The following is a 23,513-nucleotide window of genomic DNA, read 5'->3' as shown; positions in this document are numbered from 1 at the left end:
TTCATTTAAAGCTCTGCATACAGTTTTGGGTCTTAGATGGTTGACATGAAATGCAGAAATGACAGGACAGAGCGGCATTGTCATATACTGTAAGTTCACCAGGAAAAAAATCCTAGTGCACAGATGAATCATTAAGCCTGTGCAGATGGGGCAGCGGTTAAAGGGGTAATCTGGGAAAAATCTACTTTTTCCCTAGCCATAGGATAGGGGAAAAGTAGGAGAACACCTGAGGGGTCCGACTACTAAATCCCCAGGCGATCTTCGTAGTGGACCCGCCCTGACTCTGTTATGAATAAAGCCCATTGTACGGCACGTGACCCCCCCCCCCCCCCCGCTCTGTTCTGATTTTCCCCTATCCTGTGGTTAGTCGAACAGTAACATTTTCCCGGAATACTGAAGCCAGTGAATGAAGGTTCTTTCCAACATGTACCCTGTTAGTGAGCGAACATTGCGATGAGTTATCGAGGTCAGAGGTGGAGTTACCCAGTATTAAATGGGGATTTTCATAATTTCTTTTGGGGTGACTAATTTTTTTGTCCGGTGAAATTATAAACAAGCCAAGTGCAATAAATAGTTGACCAGGGAAGAAGGGAAATGCAAAAAGGGTGGACTAAATGGACCAAGAGGTCTTTTTCTGCCAACAATCTTCTATGTTTCTATGACCATTGTTGCTAATCTTCTTCCTCTTCTTCTCTTTGCACCAGCATCCTCTAAGCACTACATTCATCTCTTCCATGCCTGAAGTCCTGTAGATCACCTAACAGGCTCTACAAAAAGTACAGTAGATACCATTCTAGAAAAGTCTAGCCACTGCTGTGTTAACCCTGAATGGTTATTTTATAGATGTATTTGCCAGAAAAAGAACATTAAGTTGGAACCAGGCATCAATTTATCATTGAAGAGCGGAGAACACAGCAAGCCAATGATACTGAATGGATGTATTGGGAGTAACTCTCCACATATTATACCACTCCTCTGCATTGCTTTTATTAGACATGGGAATTTATGTGTTAATGAATGCGGCGGTAACAGCAGGGTCCGGCCTCGCTCAGAGCTGGATTTTCTCTTATCAGTTGACTATGCTCGCCATTTCTCTTAAAATATTCTCTTTTCTATCAAATACACGTCTAGAGATGACATCTCCCTTTCAAATACAATTCCCACTATTTTATTAGGCTTGAATAAAAGCTTCATGCATTTATTAAAATGTCTGTATTTCTAAAATAATGATGCTTTCTGAATGCAAATTCTAATGGAAATGCATTACAGAACTGCTTGGGGCTAGCGTTCTGAAAATAGTAAGCGCTATTCAGCAGAAAAAAAAAGTAAAGAATGGAAAAATTGAGAAAAAAAAAACAACAAAAACTGTCTAGCACATTTTCAGTAAGCAATAAGGCATAAGACAACATAATAGTAATAATGGAAAGGTTGGTACAGAAAAAAACAGCCTTCAACAATATGTCAGATTCAGCTCCAGTATTTCCATAGTAGTAGTGGGATGGAGGAATCTATAAGTTGGACACCTTTGCTGTAATTTTATATTCTTAGTTTACTTCCTAGATGTAAAATTAAGCAACTTTCTGCTGCTCTAGAGTTTGCACAACTCCTTCCCATAGCCGAATGCACAGCTGTTCCTCTCCCCTTCACTCAGTCATGAAGGTGGGGATCCGATAGACTGTGTATAGCTAGGTTCACACACCGTCCTATTAAGGCTAGATAACAGCCGTTATTTCGAAACAACGTCTGTGATTTTAAGAAGAAGAGAAGTCCGGCGAAAATTTTTTGCATTGCCCCCCAAAAGTTATACAAATCACCAATATACATTTATTACGGGGAATTCTTATATTATGTCATGACCAGAGGCAGATTAACTTTACCATAGGCCCCGGGCTGTTCACCAAGCCTGGCCCCCCCCCCCAACCCACTGTAACTATGGCAGCACTAGTATGGTGCTCATAGAACAGGATATATAATGTCATGATGCCCTGATTTGTGAAAAATTGCGGCAAAAAAGCAGCAATATTTTGCAAATCGTGGCAGAACTGTAGCCAGGAGACAATACACCACTGAAAATATAAGTTTTATTGGGTGGACACAGGCTCCCCAGGAGCTCAGGGCCCCAGGCTACCGCTCCAAATGGACCTGTTATAATCCGCTACTGGTCACGACCCGACTCCCAGAGCTGTGCGAGCTGTGGCTGCTGGAGAGGATGATGGCAGAGGGATGCTCAGTGTCCCTCCAGTGCCCTGTGTCCCTCAGTGTCCCCTCCTTTAGAAAAACATACGCTATTTGGCCTAAAAAATGCGGACGTCCAAAAAGAAGTCCATCAATTGGTCAAAAAAAAAAAAAAAAAAAAGGACTGTTGGGGAGCTTTACCAAACTCGTGTAAAATAGAATTGCCTCAGTTGCCCCTAGCAACCAATTGGATTCCACCTTTCATTTTCAAAGGAATCTGTGAAGAATGAAAAGTGAAATCTGATTGGTTGCTAGGGGCAACTGAGCTGTTCTACTTTACACCCCATTGAAAAATCACTTCCTAAGTGTGAACCTAGCTTTTCAGAAAATTTGCTATCAATCCCATGGTGCGTCTACACAGATTGAGATGGGCGGCTACAGAGTTTATGCTCCCCCGTGAAAAACTCATCATAAAAGAAGTTCTGCTGGCTGAGGTCAAGAGCACAAAAGTACATGTCATTTCCAGGAAGGACCCAACTAGTTGATAGAATCTATGGGGGAGATTTATCAAACATGGTGTAAAGTGAAACTGGCTCAGTTGCCCCTAGCAACCAATCAGATTCCACCTTTCATTTTCCAAAGAGTCTGTGAGGAATGAAAGGTGGAATCTGATTGGTTGCTAGGGGCAACTGGTCCAGTTTCACTTTACGCCATGTTTGATAAATCTCCCCCTATCTGTTTAGTCATGTTTTTCCCCTCTGGGCCTTGAATGTTGGATTATTGGACAATTCCAAAGTTGAACAATAAGAATCTGTTTTCTAGATAACACGATAAAGCTTTGAAGACAAATAAACATGCCGCTTTATTCTTCTCTAGAAGAAAGAACTCTATTGTTCTGGTTTCTTATATTGGAAGCCTAGACACATGGCTGGGGATTATTAATACATAGCAGGGGACTGTTTAACTGAATGAATGATGTTAATGTTTCCTCTTATGGAGACTACTAGCAAGGGGAGTCTTATAAGCAATGCAGTGCTCCCTGGGAAAAAAATATGCAAAATATCTCTCCATCAGGTGGAAGAAAGCTGTCTCTCTAGTGCCACCTATTGGATATTAAAACTTACTACATCTAGTCAGCTTTTTGAATTTCTTGCATTATATCATAAATATTCTAAAATGCTGAAAATTCATATTGTGATCGCATAAATTGCCTAAAAGATAACAATAAACACTGTTTCTGCATTAAATAGTGTTCAGAAATGGAAACAATAATGACAAGAGTTTTATTCTTTATATTTATTTGCTATTGTATCTAGAAGGACACTGGTGATTAGGTGGCTTCCTGTTACCAGATGCATTACATTCACTGAATCTCTTCTCTTACAGCTCGGGGACATTATAATAGAGATTGCAAGTAACATCATGTCAGTGAAAGACCACATTTTGTGGATGGCACAAAATGAAGCCAAAGCCTGCACTAGAATAGTGCGCTGTGTGGAACAGATATCAGGGTTGTCGCTGAACAGTGGGACACAGGTCCTGTCAAAGGTGAGCACCATGTTGAGATCTGCCTAGAGAGTTTGTTGTAGTAAATCAGTCAAGTGCCATGTATACAATTTCTACTTCTGGACAAGATTTCCATGTATTGAGATCTAGGCGACAGCCAGATTGAAATCGGTTATAATGGCCGAAAGTAGGGAAACCAATGGAGTCAATTATAGAAGCAAGTAGGGGAACCGATGGAGTCTGTTATACAACTGCAGCAAGTAGAGAAACCAGTGGAGTCCATTGTAGAAGCAAGTAGGGGAACCAATGGAGATCATTGTAGAAGAAAGTAGGGGAACCAATGGAGATCATTGTAGAAGAAAGAAGGGGGACCAATGGAGTCCATTGTAGAAGCAAGTAGGGGAACCAATGACGTCTGTTATACAACTGCAGCAAGTAGAAGAACCAATGGAGTTTATTGTAGAAGCAAGTATGGGAACCAGTGGAGTCTGTTATATAATAGCAGAAAGCAGGGGAACCAATGGAGTCTGTTATACAGTAGCAGCAAGCAGGGGAACCAATGGAGTCTGTTATAGCAGAAAATAGGGGAACCAGTAGAGTCTGTTATTGTAACAGGTAGAATAAAGGCGTAGTAGCACACCTGTATTGGGACATTACATCGGCACTGCATCCATCTCATTGCAAAATATGGAATCCATTATAAGTCTACTGTGCCCGACTCTAACAATGGGACAGATTGAACAATGAGTTGGCTATATTCAGAGATCATTTGGGGTCTCAGCACTGAAATCCAACATGTCCAACCCTTGAGTAAACTCTATACACTGAGTGAGTTGATGGTCCTGCTGGTTTGGGTTCTGCCAACTGTTAATTTGACTGTATTAGGAATAAAACAGATTTTCAACCACAAGATTTCCATCAGTGCCCAACCTTAGTTATGATCTAGTAGTTCAGATTACTAAAAACTAGATGAAAGCTATCCAATCACAATGGAGCCCATTATATTAGCAACTGGAAACAACTCAAATCATTCTATGGCTCTGGCTTTGTACTGAGGCCCAGAAGCTTCATGTTATACTGTACCTCTATATTAAGATTTTCTTCAGGCACATATGGATGTGATGTCCAGATGTCCAAATATATTAGGTCATAAACTAATCTGGTTGTAGGATCTCATACAAATTGACAAGGAAAGCTGAAAGTCACAGAGTGTATTCTTTCTACACATCTTACGATAGATGTTTTCCAGCTTCGACAATAACTTGGCTGACCTCAACTTTCAGCAAAGTCATTTAACTGGCGCTTGCTATCAATTAACCTGGTAATTGGGCTATAATGGTATGTAACTTGCCTCTAAAGTGTTTTCACATCACAATACTACAGAGAGCCATTTGTGTGTATGGTTTTGATTATGATAAAAGAGGGCAGAGGTAGCCAAGCAGAGGATATGCTTAGTGGTTAATTCAACTTCATCTCTTCAACGATAGAATGGAAAGCCTGGAACTGTGAGCTGCCGGTATTGATTAGTCCCTTAGAGAGACAAGGTATCCAGTGCAAGCTTGGCCGTCTCGTTCCTGGGTATTGGAGTCTACTTACTCTCCTGGTTTCCAGCAGCCATTCATTTCCAATAATTCATATATTAAATATTTACTTTGCATTTCACACTCTACATAGGAAGAATATGACCTCTATGGTTCTTATTAGGGATGGTCCGAACCTGCCGAGGTTCGGGTTCGTATGAACCTGAACGCTCGGCAGCAGATTCCCGCTGTCTGCCCGTTCCGTGGAGCGGGCGGATCCAGCGGGAGGAACGCCTGGAAAACTGGTATACAGCCTATGGCTATGGCTGTATCCCAGTTTTCCAGGCGGTCCTCCGGCTGGATCTGCCCGCTCCGTAGAGCGGGCAGACAGCGGAAATCATTACCGAGGGTTCGGGTTCGTATGAACTCGAACCAAACTCGGTTCGGACCATCCCTAGTTCTTATGATTATGATTTTCCAAGATATGAATATTGATAGGGGGATACTGCAATATAATACACCGCTCAGTACACCGCTCCCCTGCCACTCCCAGATCTTGGGGGCTGTAAGCTATCACTTCCTGTACACTGTATCAGTCTATAACTTTGTATGACAACTTCCATTCAATTCTGTCATAAAACCTACTTAACAGCATTTAAAGGGCTACTCCTGGAATTGTATTTATTTATTTATTTTCAAACTAACTGGTATCAGTTATAAAGGTTTGTATATTACTTTTCTTATAAAATCTCAAGTCCACCAGCACTTATCAGCTGCTGTATGCAGGAAGCGGTGTATTCTTTCCAGTCTGACAAGATGTTCTCTGCTGCCACCTTTGTCCATGTCAGGAACTGTCCAAAAAGGAGACTGTCTATGGGGATTTTCTGCTGTTCTGGACAGTTCCTGTCATGGACAGAGATGGCAGGAGAGAGTACTATGTCAGACTGGAAAGAATGCACCACTCCCTGCAGAACATTAAGCAACTGAAAAGTAATGGACAGCCTGACATTTCTAATAGAAATAATTTACAAATCTGTATAACTTTCTAACACAGTTCATTAAAAATATCCCCAGTATGCCCCTTTAATCTGCTATAAAGTTTAAAAGGGTTGTCTGGGGGGGGGAAAAATCATGCTTAACCATGTTGCCAGGGCTTGGGTTACATGTCAGTAATGTATACTTACCTTTTTCACTGGAGTGCCCGTTTAAAGGGGTTATCCAGCACTACAAAAACATGGCCACTTTCTTCCAGAGACAGCACCACTCTTGTCTTCAGCTTGGGCGGGGTTTTGCTGCTCAGTTCCATTGAAGTGAATGGAGCTTAATTGCAAACCGCACCTAACCTGGAGACAAGAGTCGTATTGTCTCTGAAAGAAAGTGGCCATGTTATTGTAGCACTGGATAACCCCTTTAAATCATCCAAGTCAGGTTATTTAAAGCCCGCCCCCCCCCCCTTCCCAATTTATACAAATTATACACACTTATTACTGGTAATATACATAAAGTGCTTTTTATTCCCGGCCAAGGCTTCACTTCCTGGATAAAATGGTGATGTCACGACCCGACTCCCAGAGCTGTGCCTCCCTGGCGGAGTACCGGCAGGGGAATGGAAGGAGTGGGCACCAGCTTGTTTGAATTTGTCAATGCCCAGGGGACATCCAAGCAGTTCTCGCTGGGCGGGGTGGGGAGCGGACAGGCCGGGGGAGGTGTCCCAGAGCTGGGGGAAAGTGGAGGCAGAGCCCCCTGCAGCAGGGAGATAGAGGCAGAGGACACTGAGGCACACTGAGCATCCCAGTGGGCAGAGGGAAACACTGTCCCGCCGTGATATGGGCAATAGTATTATCCCGGGGATGGGGATATCAATGGGGATATAGCCTTGATGTAGTAGTAAGTACAGGGAAAAAAGCACTTTATAAGCATTTCCCGTAATAAATGTATATTGGTCATTTGTATAACTTTTGGGGGGCAATACAATACTTTAAGAAAAAATTTTGGCCGGACTTCTCCTTTAAGCCTACCCTTATATTAACTTCAAAAGTAAAATCTAGGAGGTATTTGCATAGACATTCTCTTTTGTGGTCCAGCTCACGGAATTGTTGACAAGTATGTCCAAAGAATGGAGATGTGTCACAGCCTCAGAGTTATGCCGGGCTAGAGTAGAAGGACCTTGTTTGGCGCTGAACGGTACTTAGTTCAAACAGGTATATTAAAGAGATGATTTATTGTCTCAGAAACAACGCGTTTCGAGGTTTAGTACCTCTTTATCAAGTTAAGAGATATGTCTCTTTTAACTTGATAAAGAGGTACTACACCTCGAAACGCGTTGTTTCTGAGACAATAAATCATCTCTTCAATATACCTGTTTGAATTAAGTACCGTTCAGCGCCGAACAAGGTCCTTCTACTCAAGCCCGGCATAACTCTGAGGCTGTGACACATCTCCATTCTCTGGCATCGGGATCTCGTGGCTCAGGATCCTCGACAGCAAACTCTGGGACTGGCTGCTGCGGTTACTCCGTCTGTCTTCGTTGATAAGCGCTACTAGGTGTTGTACTCTTTGTACAACACAAAAAGGTGAGCATAACCATATGTGCTCCCCCTTCCCACCCGAGTATTGATGTTATTACCCTATGGCGCCTTTCTCTTCCTCTTAGCCTGCTTCAAGTATGTCCAAAGCACACACATACACTTGTGCACTGCCTGTACAGACCACAAGTCTGGAAGCATTGGCTGTCATCCACGCCATCTCTATCACTTGGTTGGATGTAGATGGAGAGTGCAGAAAGCAAAACAGAACAGAGCAGAAAAGGCCTATTGCATGTTCGGACCTGGCATCTGGTGGTGAACAGGTTAATGGATACAGTTTTGCCATTTGGAATGATACTTGAGAATAGTGTGTGCTTTATTAATTGGAAGTGCAGATAATTAGTCAGGTAAAGTATTTGTTTGGCCGCCCTGAAACAGGTTGTGTGGTACCAGATGTCCATGTTGCTTCCCCTAAATAAGGTAATTTTTGTGTGTTGATTTCCTAAGCACTTTGGCAATTGACCAGCTCAATGTGTTTTGACAGGTTTCCCTTAATATCGCACTGGAGGCCGTCCTAATCAAACCAGCAAGCTTTATTGGCATGACTTGCGTCGCCTACCAGAGAACATCTGCACATTCGGAGAAATCATTGATCCGTGGTAATGAGGACGTAGATTCAGAGAATATTCCCAACCACAATTTAATTTTAAAATGTACTTCTGGCAGTCTGAACGGATCCCTGGTAAACTTCTCAGCAAAAGTAAGTGTGCATTCCATGCAGATTATAGTAAATCATGATGATGTATGGCGGGAATAGTGACGAGAACGCCATCAAGTCACTCAACTATACATTGCTAATAGTATAAGAGACTACTATCAATAAGTCAGAGGGAAAACCACCCTTCAGCAATGTCCATGTACCACTATTGATGGTTTAATCACCACACGTTAATTGTGAATGCCTTTTACCTGAAGCCTATGGGTTGTCCCTTTTAGTACTTAAAGGGGTTATACAGCAAAAATTGTTTTCTTTCAGATCAGCTAGTTTCATCATGTTATATAGATTTGTAATTTACTTCTATTTAAAAATCTCAAGTCTTCTTATACTTATCAGCTGCTGTATGTCCTGCAGTGCAGAACGTTTTCTTTTCAGGCTGACACAGTGCTCTCTGCTGACATCTGTGTCCAAGACATGAACTGTCCAGAGCAGTAGCCAATTCCCATAGAAAACCTCTCCTGCTCTGGACAGTTCCTGTCTCGGACAGAGGTGGCAACAGACAGCGCTGTGTCCTGCAGGACATACAGCAGCTGATAAGTATGGGAAGACTTGAGATTTGCAGTTATTGCAGTTATTGTCCTAAAAAAACAACTTTAAAATTTGCAGCCCCGTGTCAAATTGGCGTGACGTAGAGTGTCTGTGCCCTAGGCTTGCACCGCCTTTTCGTCCCTCCTCCCTACCCTCCTCATCATTAGGAACACCCCAGGCAGGTTTTCTCCTATTCATCACTTGTCTAAGAGGTGCACATGTGCTGGATCGTTAAGGCCCATGTGCAGTGCTGAATAGGACAAATGCTGCCCAGTGCATTCCTATTGATGAGGAGGGACGGAGAGGCGGTGCAAGGCTTGGGCACACCCTAGGCCACACCGATTTGACACAGGGCTGCAAGTTTAAAAGTTGTTTTTTTAGCAAAATAACTGCATCACCTGCCAAACGGACCCAAGGACAGATCTTGGATTAAAAGCAGCTATCCGAAGGTACAAGCGGTTTGGGGGGGGGGGGTCATATTTTGGGTACAGAGTCATTTTAAATAGAAGTAAATTACAAATCTATATAACTTTCTAAAACCAGTTGATAGAAAAAGATTTTTGCCAGAGTACTCCTTTAGCATTTGGATTTGAACGAAAAGCAAACTACAACTGACTCACTTAGCAGGTGCACGACCACAGGCCTTCTCAATGATTCTCATTTGGATTTGAACTTTTGTGTTGAATTCTATCCCACGAGTGCTGCGGTATTCTTCCGATATATATCACTATATACCGGGTGGTCTCTGGTATATACCGCTGGGCACCACGCCACATCTACTGCTACCTGAGCGCTGCATTCATTCTGATTTCTTAGAAAGTTATGTGTATATATATATATATATATATATATATATATATATATATACACATAACTTTCTATCTATCCCACCATTTTTCCTTTAAGTGAAGCAGCCGTGTAGAGCTTCTCTTCAGCTAACAATAGGCCTATGATAGAATTCCACTTAGGCCATGTACTGTTCAGTGCCTGTAGCTTGTGACTTGATCTACAGCAGAACGTGAGACATAATGCATGCTGCCCAGAGATTCCTACTATACAGTAATACCTCCGTGTTCAAACCCTTCTGAACCAATTAAACACATTTACATTGTTTCCTATGGGAAAACACTGCTCGGTTCCCAAACTGCCTTCCTGAACCAATTAGGTTAGAGAACAGAGGTATTACTGTATTACTTAGTAGTCCAGCTTTGTCTTTGGGTATTTTCTGGCACATGGAAACTTTGCTATAATACTACTGTGCCCGTCGTGAGTTGCATGGACTTTCTACTCCATATTCAGCTATGATCAGTATTCTTTTTTCCTGCCAGCTCTCGGTTGCATTTCTCCCGTACATCTCTCTGCAGACCTTTGCCGATTCAGTATCTGTATAAATCATAGTTGCTAAAATTCCCCCAAAATACCCTGGGAAAACTTTGTTATGCAGTGAAATAGAGCAGCAGACTAAAAATTACATTTTCTTCTCTCTATGACATAGAGGCTGCTCTGTTCTTCCCTGAACAACACATTATCTATATTCCTTTATTTACTTAATGATCATTGGGTCATAGGCCGAATAACTCAAGTGTTAGCGTCGGTGGGAACCCGGCTATGCTGTTAGCTTCATTGTTGAAGAAGTTGTCCCCATTGCCTTTATTAGTCAGAACAGATAGAGCCTCTTTCTCAATTAGCACAGACTCTAGGATACAAAAAAAGAAAGAAATACTATTACTTTAGATAGTATTTCCGGATGTAAAAGAGTTACCCTGCACAAGGTAAAATAGGTACAAAGGTTTAGTTGTGTATGGACACAACGGCTCCATCACTGTCAATGGTAAGTAGTAGTATTTAGCGAGCATGCTCGGAAGCTGCTCCAATTACTGACGGCTGAACGATAGCTCTTGGAAAACCTACTTAATTTTTGCTCAAATTTTTTATATATTTTATTCCTTCAGGGGATGTTTGAATAATATATAGGAAAATTAGAATGAAACAATGTAATTGTTCTCTGCAAAACACATTACAACTGAGGCGGGGATTGGCGGGGATTGTTCATCCCCGCTACAGTTGTAATGTGTTTTGCAGTCAGCTATTAAATTTTTTCTTGCTATTTTTTTTTTTGTAAAATTTTGTTTAAACATCCTCTACATCCCCTAAATATACAAGATTTATAACAAAGAATTTGAAATGTAACTTTGAACGATCATTCCCTATGTTACCTTCCGCAGTCAAGGAATGCTTGAGTCTACCATTGATTTTAATGGGGCCCATTACTCCCCTGAAGTATTTTTCTACTCGCTCAACTCTAATAAGTAGTGATCAGTGTGGCCCTGCTCTTACCAACAGCCTTTGTCCCTATCTACTTGGTGGGACCACACTAAACAACAGGCCCTACATTGAACCCTATAAAGGGGAGGCAGGGAATAAACAGAAATGGGTCAGGAGAGACTCAGACAAACAAGATCACAGAACACAATAAAGAGTAAGCAGACTTTCAAGAATCAAAACATAATCCCAATCCAGCAAAGCTGTCAAAACAAGCAAGAGTCAGACCAAGATAGCATGTCAGAATAGCCTGTCATTTGACTAACTTTTCCTAAATCCTTCTCTTCTGAAGTCTTCTCTAACCCTGAACGACCATTATGATACCCAGATAGATCATTCTCAATTATTATTTTACGTTTGGAGACACCAAACTTCTGCAATGATGCTATGAAATGTCAAAAGTTGTTACAATGACAGTTACACTTCAATTCTTATGAAATTTGCCCTACTTTATATATCTGTGATGAAGAAGTCCATGTATCATCTGGCTTGATCTGATTTGAGCCAGATACTGTTCATGCCCTTTATTTCTAATCTTTTCCTATTTTTTTATTGTCATGTTCTTAATTTAGCTTTTCGTAGATCATTATGGGGGCAGCCATCACATCTGAGGATATTTTTAACAGCATTTGAAGATATGCTATACTGAGTGCCCCACAGACATACATAGGTGCGAAAGGCCGGGCAGCCGTATGCCGGGGTACCTTGTGTGGTGTTGGGGCAGCTCTGTGGATCACTTGGGGACTTTTCACGGTAGCCCTGAGTGGTGTTGACAGCCACCCCTGGACAAACGGACACTGCTTCCGAGATTTTGGATAACCCAAGTGTAAACCTGGTGTGTATGTGCAGGTGCAGTAAGAATAGACCAATAACTTAACCAGAATGACATCCCTTTACTTAAGATCTTCAGTGCAATACAACAATCATTTGGCAACTGGAGTAGAGGAGCGCCTTGAGGGCCCTGTCCAATGTGGCTGTGTACTCTGCCGAGATAGACTAGTGAAGAATGGAGAAAAAGAAGATTGTTAGGACTCGGGCCATGCGTTTGGCCCGGCGTCCATAGCAGCCAGACTGCTTCTCAGGTTTTCCTCTGCTCTGCCATTCCGTGTTGTAGCAGAGCCCAGTGTTTCACTGTCTGGCTGATTAGCTTAGGTGTGGTGTGTTTGCTGATTATTGACTGACAGCTGGCTCACCAGTTAGCTGTCGCTATCTGGGCAGCACCTGGAGCCTCATCCCCAATCATGCCAAGGGCTGAGACTTCAGGCTCCATAAGTATCCTCACTTGCCTCATGTTCCTTGCCTGAGATAGAGCCTATTTTATAGGGTTTCTTGTCCTAGCAATTGTCCCTGCATTGTATTTTTGGTTACCCGACTTTTGGCTTTTGAACCTGACTATTCTCCTGGATTACATTTTTTACTGCGCTGCCCTTCTGTTGCTTACTTGGACCTCTGACCTTTCTGTATTGTGTTGTGTTTGTCCTTTCTGTTGTTTTGTGTTCACACTGTATAGGGTAAGGACCTTCAACAAGTTGTCCGCTTTTGCTAGGACTGCTGTGGCAAGTAGGCAGAGACAGCGGGGCGGGTGCCAGTGTTAGGGCTGCACTTGTCCTTTGTCTTGCTGGTCCTATATATCCTGACAAAGATACTCTTACTCATATATACAGCAGATACCCTTGTTCTGACTGGCTTATGCCCTATAGTGTCAGGATACATGTCCTGTTAGGGTAGTATGACCTTGCGCTGGGTTGAGCAGACTTCCTAGGATTTCCTAGAATAACCATGCATTGCAGTAGGATATGTACACGTTATCTGCAGCTTTGTCCTACTGGGGTCAGTACTAACTCAGGTATGCTGCCCTGTGCCGTATAGAGTGTATCCCTGGCGTGGACAAGGTGATCCTCAGAGGACGTCCTTGCTCCTGAGGGCTCTAGCACTGCATTCTAGTGGTGTTTATTAGCATAAACGACTGGTTAGCTAAGCTAAGATAGGAGAAAGAAAGAATAGAGAATACCTGCACCTATGATAGGATAGGAACAAACATGTGACAAATACAGTTTAACCCAATGCTTCATTCAGCTGTGCATAGCATAGAAACTAGAAAATACAGACAGTGACACCTTATTGGGGAAACACAGTTACTTTGCCCAGGTGCATAAAGACTTAGTGGCACACCTGTGCTGGGACACTACATAGGGACAATAGGTACCTAGGTGTGACCTGTGTGCAGGACATTCTGCTGAGAGATCTGAACATCACCCTTTATTAGATGTGCTAGATCCTGTGTTATCTATATACTGCTGTTACCTTTCCTTGTAATCCTGTCTATGATACTAAGGACGGCACAGCTATATTTTACAAGCAGATCTATATATATGCTTTACAAGGATGTACAGCTTTAACTCAAAACAAGATTTCAGAACTTGACTAATCTAAACTATTAAAATAATTTTAAAAAAAAGTTGCGTCCAAACGTTCCCCTTACCTGTAATCACTCTATTATTTTGATGAGGTTCTTACTGTCATATTAGATATTACTTTTGTGTGAAGCAAAACTTTTTCATTTTCTGTCCCTAATTTTCCCTTTTCTAAGATGCATAGGCTATAATTAGAATGAGTCAGTCACTGATGAAGTCGAGCATCATTTCTGACGAGCCTGACAAATGTTCCACTCCACTTATACAAATGCCAAGCCAGGCAGCTTGATCCAGATTAAGAATGTAGCTATGCCAATAAAACTACGCACATTGATAATTCTACTAATAAAAACAAACAAGCAAGCAAATGTGTGCGGGGGCCAATAAATTCTCTGCGCAAAAATGATGCCGTACTGAAATGAGCGCTGTCATTCAGAAAAAATTTGTTACATGTCACAGGGACATGTTGAATGTTTTGAGCAGAAGGAGAGAAATGTGTTGTAGCGCATTTCACTTCCCAGCTCTCAGACATCTCCATCCTGATACTCCATTATAAAGGTCGCCATACACCTGGGAAATGGATGTACCTCAAAAGTGCTGCCATATTAAATGGCTGTTCCAAATTAACAGTTATAAGTTTTAAGTGTGCACTGAGTTATGACCCTGACACACTGGTGGTTAATGGGAATCTCAGTTAGTTATTGATGGCAGCCAGTCTATATACCCTAGGGGATGTGTTCTTCTACTAAGGCTCATGTCAGTACTTCATTGGCTGAGGTATGAAAAGAGTTACTTGCATAGCACTAGTAATTACTTACATAAACTTTCAGGAATGTAACATCTCTATGTGTTTAGAAGGTCAGAGCCATATTATAATGTCTTCACTAAATATAGGGTAACTCCAGTAAAAAAAAAATTCATTCAAATAAACTGGTGTCAGAAAGTGCCAGAGATTTGTAATTTACTTCTATGAGAAAAATCCGAAGTCTTTCAGTTCTTATCAGCTGCTGTATGTTATAAACATAAATATGTCAGACATACAGCAGCTGAAAAGTATTCAAAGACTTGAAATCTTTTAGTAGAAGTAAATTATAAATCTCTGGCACTTTCTGACACCCGCTAATTTTAAAGCTTTTTTTTTTTTTTTTTTTTGCTGGAGTTACCCTGTGTGTCTGTGGGACCACAGGATGATTGACAGCAGGTAGGTAGGGCTGATTCTTAGAGGTTATGACATGTCAAATGTTTTTTTTTTTCCAAATGACTTTAAAGTGTTTATCCCAAGATTAAAAGTTAAAGGCCTGTGGATAGTTAACAACTAGCTGTTTGATGAGAGCCCAACCGCTGGGACCCTCATTGATCGCAAGAGTTGATGTCAACTATCCCTTAAGAAAATGGAGCTGCAGTGCAAAAGCCCATCCTTGATAACTGCTCTGTTCATTCATTATGGGACATCCAAACATAACTTTTCATATGCCCATGATTAGACTTACAATTCCTTCCATACTCATTATTATCTATTCAGTCTCCTTACCCCAGTTCTGAGCTGCTGCTTTTTGCTGAAGACACAGAAAACTGTGTGTAAGCTTTTCTGTCCATCTCCCCCTCATCCTCCCTCCCTTCCGAGACGGCTGATGTAAACAAGTCCCTGTCTGAAACTTGGTAGCAACTTTGTAATGCTGAGAAGATTAATCACAGTGAGTTTATTAGCAACTTGACCTCAGAATCACCCTCCCAGCATTACGAACTTGCTACAAGGTGCAACTTTCTAATGCTGCATGGTTTAGTCTGAGGTCAAGTTGCTAATAAACTCACTGCGATTTTAAACTATAAACTCACTTTGTTTGGCATTACAAAGTTGCTACCAAGTTACAGATAGGGACTTGTTTACAACAGCCGTCTTGGAAGGAAGTGGGGGAGAAACGCTTGCACACAGTTTTTTGTATCTTCAGCAGAAAGCAGACACTCAGAACTGTGGGAAGGAGACTGAATAGATAATAAGTATGGCACTGAATGGGCAGCAACATATGAAAAGTTATGTTTCAGCGGAATACCCCTTTAGGGTCAGTTCACACGTACAGACTTGCAGCGTAAATCTCGCTGCGAGTCTTTTAGGTCCTGGCAGTTCACTGTCACTACATACTGTCTGAACGACCGCTGCGTGTATGTAATTCTGCCGGCCTCTTAACCCCTTCTGCTGCCACCCGGCTCCCGCTCTATATACATTACCTCTCCTCGCTGTACGGGGTCCTGGCATACTGCTCTCCCGCACGGCCAATCAGTGTGTTGCCCAGCCGCAGCCACTGATTGGCCAGGCGGGAGAGCAGTACGCCGGGACCCCGTGCAGCAAGGAGAGGTAATTTATACAGAGTGGGAGCGGAGCGGGAGCCGGGCGGCAGCAGAAGGGGTTAAGGGGCGGCAGAATTACATACACGCAGCGGTCGTTCAGACAGTATGTAGTGACAGTGAACTGCCAGGACCTGACAGACTCACAGCGAGATTTACAAATCTGTACGTGTGAACTAACCCTTTATCTCAGAATAAATTTAATGTTGGTAGCGGCAGAACTAAGTTTGCAATTCATCAGAGCAGTGGGTAGAATAAGCATTGCTGAATCTAACGCTCTCATATGTACCACATACATAGTCTTATCCTAGTACTTTAAATTGACATAAAGAATGTACCTTGCCTTAAGCTCTATATATGGGCCATCCAGTTCATTCCATCATCGTACGTCAGCAGATCTCCTCTTATTGTATCCGACTTCATCAATAAAATGTCTAAACAATCTATTATGACGCTACAGCATTGATCGGAGTCGATGTAATAAAGGGAGTGCAGGGGAAATGTGATGGTAAAGCCGATAGTCTTCTGTTATAAAACATTAATGGAGGAAAGCTGTATCCTCTCATGCAAACGGCTGAACCTGGTTTCAGTTCAAGAAGAAAGTACCGTGAAGCCCTGCAAATGTCTTACCGGTCAGTGATTTCTCAAGACCTTTCTTTACCTTCTGTTGAGAATACAATACAGTCTTCATGTTTTTCACGCTAGTGCTAGAAAATTGGATTAGATTTCCAGTAACTCTATTGATCAGAAAAATACATGATTATGATATTGAGAGAGTCTTGAGCATTTGCTTTATACGTGTTTGAAAGTTTTCCTTGATGTTTGTTTTTTTGTTTGCATAGGGTTAGAATAACATAGCTGCTTTTGGTACATTTTTCATCGGGTTGTGTTGCCGCTCAGTGCCATTCACTTCAATGGAGCTGAGCTACCAATACATGGAAAGGTTTGGCACTGTTTTTAGAACAAAGCAGTAATGTTTTCTAATACCAGTTAACTACCTTAACCCCTTCATGCCAGCAATACTTATATACGTTATATATACGTTCCTGCTGCAGTTGCCCCATGCAGTAGGACTGTACATATACTGTATATATAGCCTTATTCTTCCTGCACAGTGAACGGCACCAGGACTGCTGATTTTTGTCAGAAAAAAATTGATAGTAATAAAAACGAGAGATTGTGGCGCAAAAAATGACACCGCAACCAGCCCTGTATGTGGAAAAATAAAAGTGCTATGGTTCTTAGAAGGTGGGGAGGAACATTGCATTAATTTGACCCGGGCATCCGGCCACAAATGACCTCGGTCATGAAGAGGTTAATCAATGGCAGTAGTAGAACAAAACCTGATAGAGAAAATAGCACATTTTAGTTTATTTACACAAAGCTATAGCTACATAATAAGCAAAGAAAAAACCTGGATCCAGTCAATCACTGTATGACTAGTGTTGAGCAAACTTGCAGAAAGTTCAGGCTCTGCAATGTTCGGCAGAACCCGAACTCTCAGCATTAGAATCACGATATCCGGAGATGTTGGATTCAGCCCTAGGGCTGCCTATGGATGAATCCATGTTTTCTAGGACTCCTTGGAGCTGCATCAAGGTCTAGGGTTTTTCCAGCTGCCGGGACTCAATTGCCGAAAATTTGGGTTCAGACACATGTTGAAGAACACAAACTTTAAGCGAGTTCACTCCGCACTATATATATAACCCTTGTGGCATGGTCATCTGAAATGTCTACGTAAGTCCTACTGTCTAGACATCCATCAAAAGATATCAGAGAACCCAGGATGTTCCAAGAATAATATCCCCACTCCATTACACCACCTTCACCAGCCTGAACTGCTCTCATCTGACAGGAAGTTTTTTCCTTGGCTTTTGACTCTCCAATTTCCATGGGAAATCTGGATTAATCTGACCAGGCAATGTCTTCCCCCCTTTGCCCACTGGAGTCTTGCCTTTCCATTTTCTTACATAGCAATGTCAGTGCAACTGGTCGTCTGCTGTTATAACCCATCTGTGCTAAGAAATTATGAGTTGTGCATTCTGACATGTTAGTTGGAGCATCAACATTGTATAGAAAGCTCAGCCAATTCGTCATAATGATTCTTGACATTCTCCTCTGACCCTTTTGTCAACAAGTTGTTTCCATCCACATTGCTGGATGTTTTTCCTCTAATTTACCGCGCTCCATATACTCCTGACACGTTGCATGAGAAAACCCCAAAGGTTTGGGTTTTGTGAAATTCTGGCCACAACTAGTCTAGTACTGATGACTGATGACTGATTACTGAGAGCTGTTCACATCAAAGGAATTTTTCATTGTAATGTCGATTCACTCAAGTTCACACAACGTATATTTTCAATTATTGACGGCCGTTGTTGCAAATTGCAACACCGACCGTGATAATTTTAAAATATACATTGCATTGAAGTCTGTGGAATTCTGGCTGGAGTGTATACAATCTGTATACACTCCGACTGGGATTCCTTGTGGATGCACGAAAAACTGACATGTCAGTGTTATGCGGCTGCTATTCCTTGAATAGCAGCCACACAAAACTAACTGTGCAGACAGTGTAAAGTGTGTGTCTGGACGCACTTTACATTGTGTGTTATGGGTAATTGGAAAGCGGGCGCAAACGAATGCGCCCACATTTCAAATCAAAATAAATGAAATTCCTCTGGCTGGTACTGCAATCCCGGTCGTGATGAACTTCACTGACACCCGCCATTCTGTGACATGGCCATGTCACAGAATAGCCAGTATCTTATGTTGTGTTGAATTCTATGGGTAACAGCGGCTGCTGTTGTTCCCCTACATATCATTTTTTTCCAGCCAGCAGACTGTGGACCACAGCCGTTGTTCACAGTCTTTTCACACAATGTATGGCCATCCTCACGTCCGTACATTGTACTGAGATCAATGGTTAATTGAATTGCAGGCACACCCAAAGGTGCTTGCAATTGAAATAACTATTCAGTAATGTTCCCGAGACCGATATGGCAGATCCACACAAAACTTACTTATTTAATATTATGCTGAACAGAACATTATCACAGAACATGTCACAAAAGTTTGTGAGAAGCTCAACTTGGGAAATAAGATTGTAGCAAAATCTTCTCCTATATGATGTATTCAAAGGGACAACCAGCTGTCAAAAACTGGAGGGAAAGGGTGGCGTATAAGGAGAAAGAGGCAATTTTGCTAAATAATTGCAAAAATACTTAACATGAAGAGTCCTACAAGGATAACTACCGTGTTTCCCCGAAAATAAGACAGTGCCTTATATTTCCCCCCCTCAAAAACCTCAAAAAACGTAGGTGCCATGGGCCAGGCTGCCTGTGGAACTGACTTCTGAGGTCCACGAGGGAATTGGGTGAGTCCTGGGTGGCGGCGGCAGGTGGCAATGGGCGGCCTTTTGGGGATTGCCCTAGTTTAAAGTAGGGGGTGTCTGGGTGGAGTAGTTGGGGTGTCTTATTTTAAGAGTTTGTCTTTTATTCGGGGAAACACAGTAAATGAGTTGACATGGGAAGACCCCTTCAAGACCAAGCAGACAGAAGAGCAGCTGTTTCTAAAGAATATTTGTCAAAACAGATATAGGCAGGTCTCGGCCATCGATGTCTAACCTTAGGGTGCCTGTGACCATGTCCTCACTGATCCTCCCCATCACTAACGTTTCATGGCCTAGTAAGTACGAGCTAGAAGAGTCAGACTGTAATGTAATAAACAAGGTTTACATTTAATGCCCAGTGTCATAAATGAATGTATAAATCTAAGTAAAGCCCCTCACTCATGAAGAATTCATGATCACCTGCCATGAGAAGAAACAATGAAACCTCTGACAAACCATAATTTCATTATTCATCTATATGATCCCAACCGTACATTGTACTTATGTTTATTTGAATCCCTAGGAGTCAGGGAGGACTGCGGTTTCAATGAGAACCTGTCAGAATTCTCTTCTTCTGACAGGTCTTACGAAAACACCATCTAACGTTACCGTGAAAGAGAACCGGTGGAGGTCGTTCCACACTCATACATATTTGCTGAACTCAAAAACAGTAGTTATTTGTGCTCACAATACGTCTCACATATGGTTGACGTTATCACATTTTCTGTTTATCATCTGGTTTCAATTATCGTGATATCAGTTTGTTGTAGGGAGTTTTCTATAACATTGTAGGTAAACTTACTCAGTCATTAAAAAATGGAGAAAAAATGTTGTGTGAGTTTTCCGTTTGTATAAGGTTTGATAAATCTCCCCCAATATTATCACTACCAATATATTGTGAATGATCTGTTTTGGTGTATAAGTATGTGTATGGGTAATTTAAAGTGGTTATCCAGCGTTAGAAAAACATGGCCGCTTTCTTCCAGAGACAGCATCACTCTTGTCTGCAGTTTGGATGTAGGTTTTGTAACTCGGTTCCATTAAAGTGAATAGAACTTAATTGTAAACCACACCTGAAGTGGAGACAAGTCTTGTTTTTATAATGCTGGGTAACCCCTTTAAGAAGACCAATACCTCAGACTTCACTTACTGACATATCTATATCTTTAGTCCAACATTTAATCCACAAGGTCTTATAAAGCTATGATATAGGCCTATTTCACGTATATTTTGCAACTCTAAAAGGCGGAAATAAAAGCATAATTGCATCTTGAGGTCCATTTCCTTGGATTACTTCCTTGTGCTAGTCAGAGAGTATCACTCTTTAAGTTGGGAGTAATTCACTGTGTTATTATGCTGGAGTAAGGGTACTATTACATGAAGCGATTATCGGCCATACTTGGCCGATTACCGGCTATTCCGGCCGATAATCATTTCATGTAATAGGTCGTGTTTCAAATCAACAATTAGCCGACATGCACGGTCGGCTGATCGTTGATTTAAAGTATGACCTAAAATCTCAGTAAGGATAGCAACGGTCTGCTGTCTGTCGAGTAAAAACAATCGTCCGGGCACCTCCCTGTGGCCCCCCTTTCCCGCTCGCTGTGTAATAGCACCAACAGCCAGTGGGGAACGAGGAGCAAGCGAGCGCTGACCTGACAAGTTGGCGCTCGCTAGCTCTGACATATCGGGCCATCTACTATGGCTCTAACTTCTTGCCTTGGTTTTGGGCTTATTTATTGGCTGTAAACTTCTAATGAGGACTGAGAGCTTTCAGACTTTTTAATCTGATTGATAAGATTCATAATTGACTTCTAGAATGAATGATATTATCAAGTAAAAAGGTTCCAATAACCGAGAAAGTTGGTATATAAACTGTTAGGACTCAGGCCGTGTGTTCGGCTCCTGGCACTGCCGATGCATGCGGTCAAAGCATACATAACCGCACAGGCCGGTTGCTAGGGGCGAGACGACGGCGCCCATACCAGCTGGACTGCTTCTCATGTTTTTTACCTACTCGGCTCTGCTATTCTGTGTTGTAGCAGAGGCCAGGGTTCCACTCCCCTGGCTGAGCAGCATAGGTGTTGTATGTGTTAGCTGATTGTAGATTTACAGCTGACACTGCCAATCAGCTGTCAGTAATCTTGAGTCTGGGGCCTACAAGTATCCTCTCCAGTCTACTATGCCTTGCCTGTGAAAGTTCCTGGCTTGTCTAGTGATACTTGAGCTAGCATTCCCTGCATTTCATATTACGGTTACCTGACCTCTGGTTATGACTATTTGACTATCCCCTTGGACACGACTTGGTACTTCATTGCTCGCCTGGTTTTGACTTGGTTCTCTGACTTTTCCTTATTGTGTGTGTATTATCTTGTATTGTTCTGTGTATCCACTTTAGTAAGATCAGGGACTGCCTTTAAGTTGTCCGTTTGCTGCTAGAGCATCTGAGGCAAGTAGGTAGGGACAGCGGGGCGGGTGCCAGCTTCAGGGCTCACCTGTCCTTGTGTCTCCCTGTCCCAATCCTAACATAAACATTCAGGAGTCTTTATCCATCTATGATTTGTTGAAGTAAATGTTATATTCCGTTAAACAGAAAATATATTGGATTAGACTCCATTCTAATTAACTTTGTATTTAACATTATAATAAAATGAAATCTATTCAGAAAGTAATTATTACAAACTATTCATCAGCTTCACTTTAGGAATTTAACATCAAACTCAAGAGAACTGTTCCCAAATCAGACAATTGGGATGTTATGATGATAACTGTGTTACCAAAAAAGCCAATCAGTTTTATTTATTCACGTCATTCAGTTTTATGTTCTACAGATAATCTCCAGTGCCCTTGAACTTATTAAAGGGGCCATGAAAACAATGCCAAACCTGCCTACAGCTTAAGGCTATGTTCAAACTACGTATCTTTCCGGCCATAGTGCGAACCGCGAATATACTCATTTTTTAAGTATACACTTTTTCCTTTCCTGTCTCACGCTGGCTCTTTTCAAAAGAGCCGGCTTGAGACAGGAAGCTCCTGTCCTGCAGAGCGGCAGCAGGGCCGGGCACCGCCATCTTGATTACGTCACTTGCGTTCCACTGCTGGAATGCAAGTAATGTAATCAAGATGGCGGCGCCGGACTTGCTGCACCAAACAAGAGGATTAGGTAAAGTATAAGATACAGATTGCAAAGGCAGTCTATTTATGAAGATACAGACTGCCTTTGCAGTCTGTATCTTATACTTTACCTGATCCTCTTGTTCGGTGCAGCAAGGCCGGGCGCAGCCATCTTGATTACGTCACTTGCGTTCCAGCGGTGGAACGCAAGCACAGAATCAAGATGGCGGCGCCGGCCTTACTGCAGCGATCAAGAGGATCAAATAAAGTGTAAGATACAGACTGCAAAGGCAGTCAGTATCTTCATAAATACAAAAAATAAAGATACAGACTGCCTTTGCAGTCTGTATCTTATACTTTACGTGATCCTCTTGTTCGGTGCTGGAAGGCCGGGCTCCGCCATCTTGAATATGTCACTTGCGTTCCAGCGGTAAAACGCAAAGTGACGTCAACAATATGGCGGCGCCCAGCCTTCGTGCAGTGAACAAGAGAATTGGGTCAAGGGATAAGATACAGACTGCAAAGGCAGTCTGTATCTTTATAGATAGACTTAGGGAGAGATTACCTTTGATAATAGGGACAGTGATTTTTAGGTGATTGGTTCTCTTTAAGGACAGGGGACATGGGCGTAATATGAAGACATTTTTGCATCCATATTACTTCCTGGCCTGTTAGCAGGACTGATAATCTGAACTGACCGCTGTCATTAGACCTAGGCCTAGTACTCACAGGGGGACATTTATCAGGACTGGTGTACTTGTACGCCAGTCTCAAAAAAAGCCCTGGCCCATTTACCTTATTGCACTACTCTTAGTAGTGCACAAGCATGCACAATTGGTGATATCAGGAGTGAGCATGGAGCACGACAACAGCATAGAGCAGGACACCAGCCAACAA

At 42.2% G+C, this 23,513-nt stretch overlaps 1 protein-coding gene across 3 annotated transcripts in view; it reads left to right on the top strand.

The window, feature by feature from the left end:
- Positions 1 to 23,513, top strand: part of ADGRA1 (adhesion G protein-coupled receptor A1) — a 396,447-nt gene that overhangs the window by 49,939 nt on the left and 322,995 nt on the right. For all 3 annotated transcript variants that reach the window (XM_069980134.1, XM_069980135.1, XM_069980133.1), the window contains 2 exons: positions 3,562 to 3,723; positions 8,271 to 8,486. In XM_069980134.1, the coding sequence (XP_069836235.1) occupies positions 3,562 to 3,723; positions 8,271 to 8,486 (378 nt within the window). The remainder of the gene's footprint in view (positions 1 to 3,561; positions 3,724 to 8,270; positions 8,487 to 23,513) is intronic.

This window comes from Dendropsophus ebraccatus, chromosome 8 (genome assembly GCF_027789765.1).
Source record: "Dendropsophus ebraccatus isolate aDenEbr1 chromosome 8, aDenEbr1.pat, whole genome shotgun sequence".
Classification (NCBI taxonomy): Eukaryota; Metazoa; Chordata; class Amphibia; order Anura; family Hylidae; genus Dendropsophus; species Dendropsophus ebraccatus.
The sequence above is the reverse complement of the archived record's forward strand: the minus strand, read 5'-3'. Positions and strand labels throughout refer to the sequence as shown.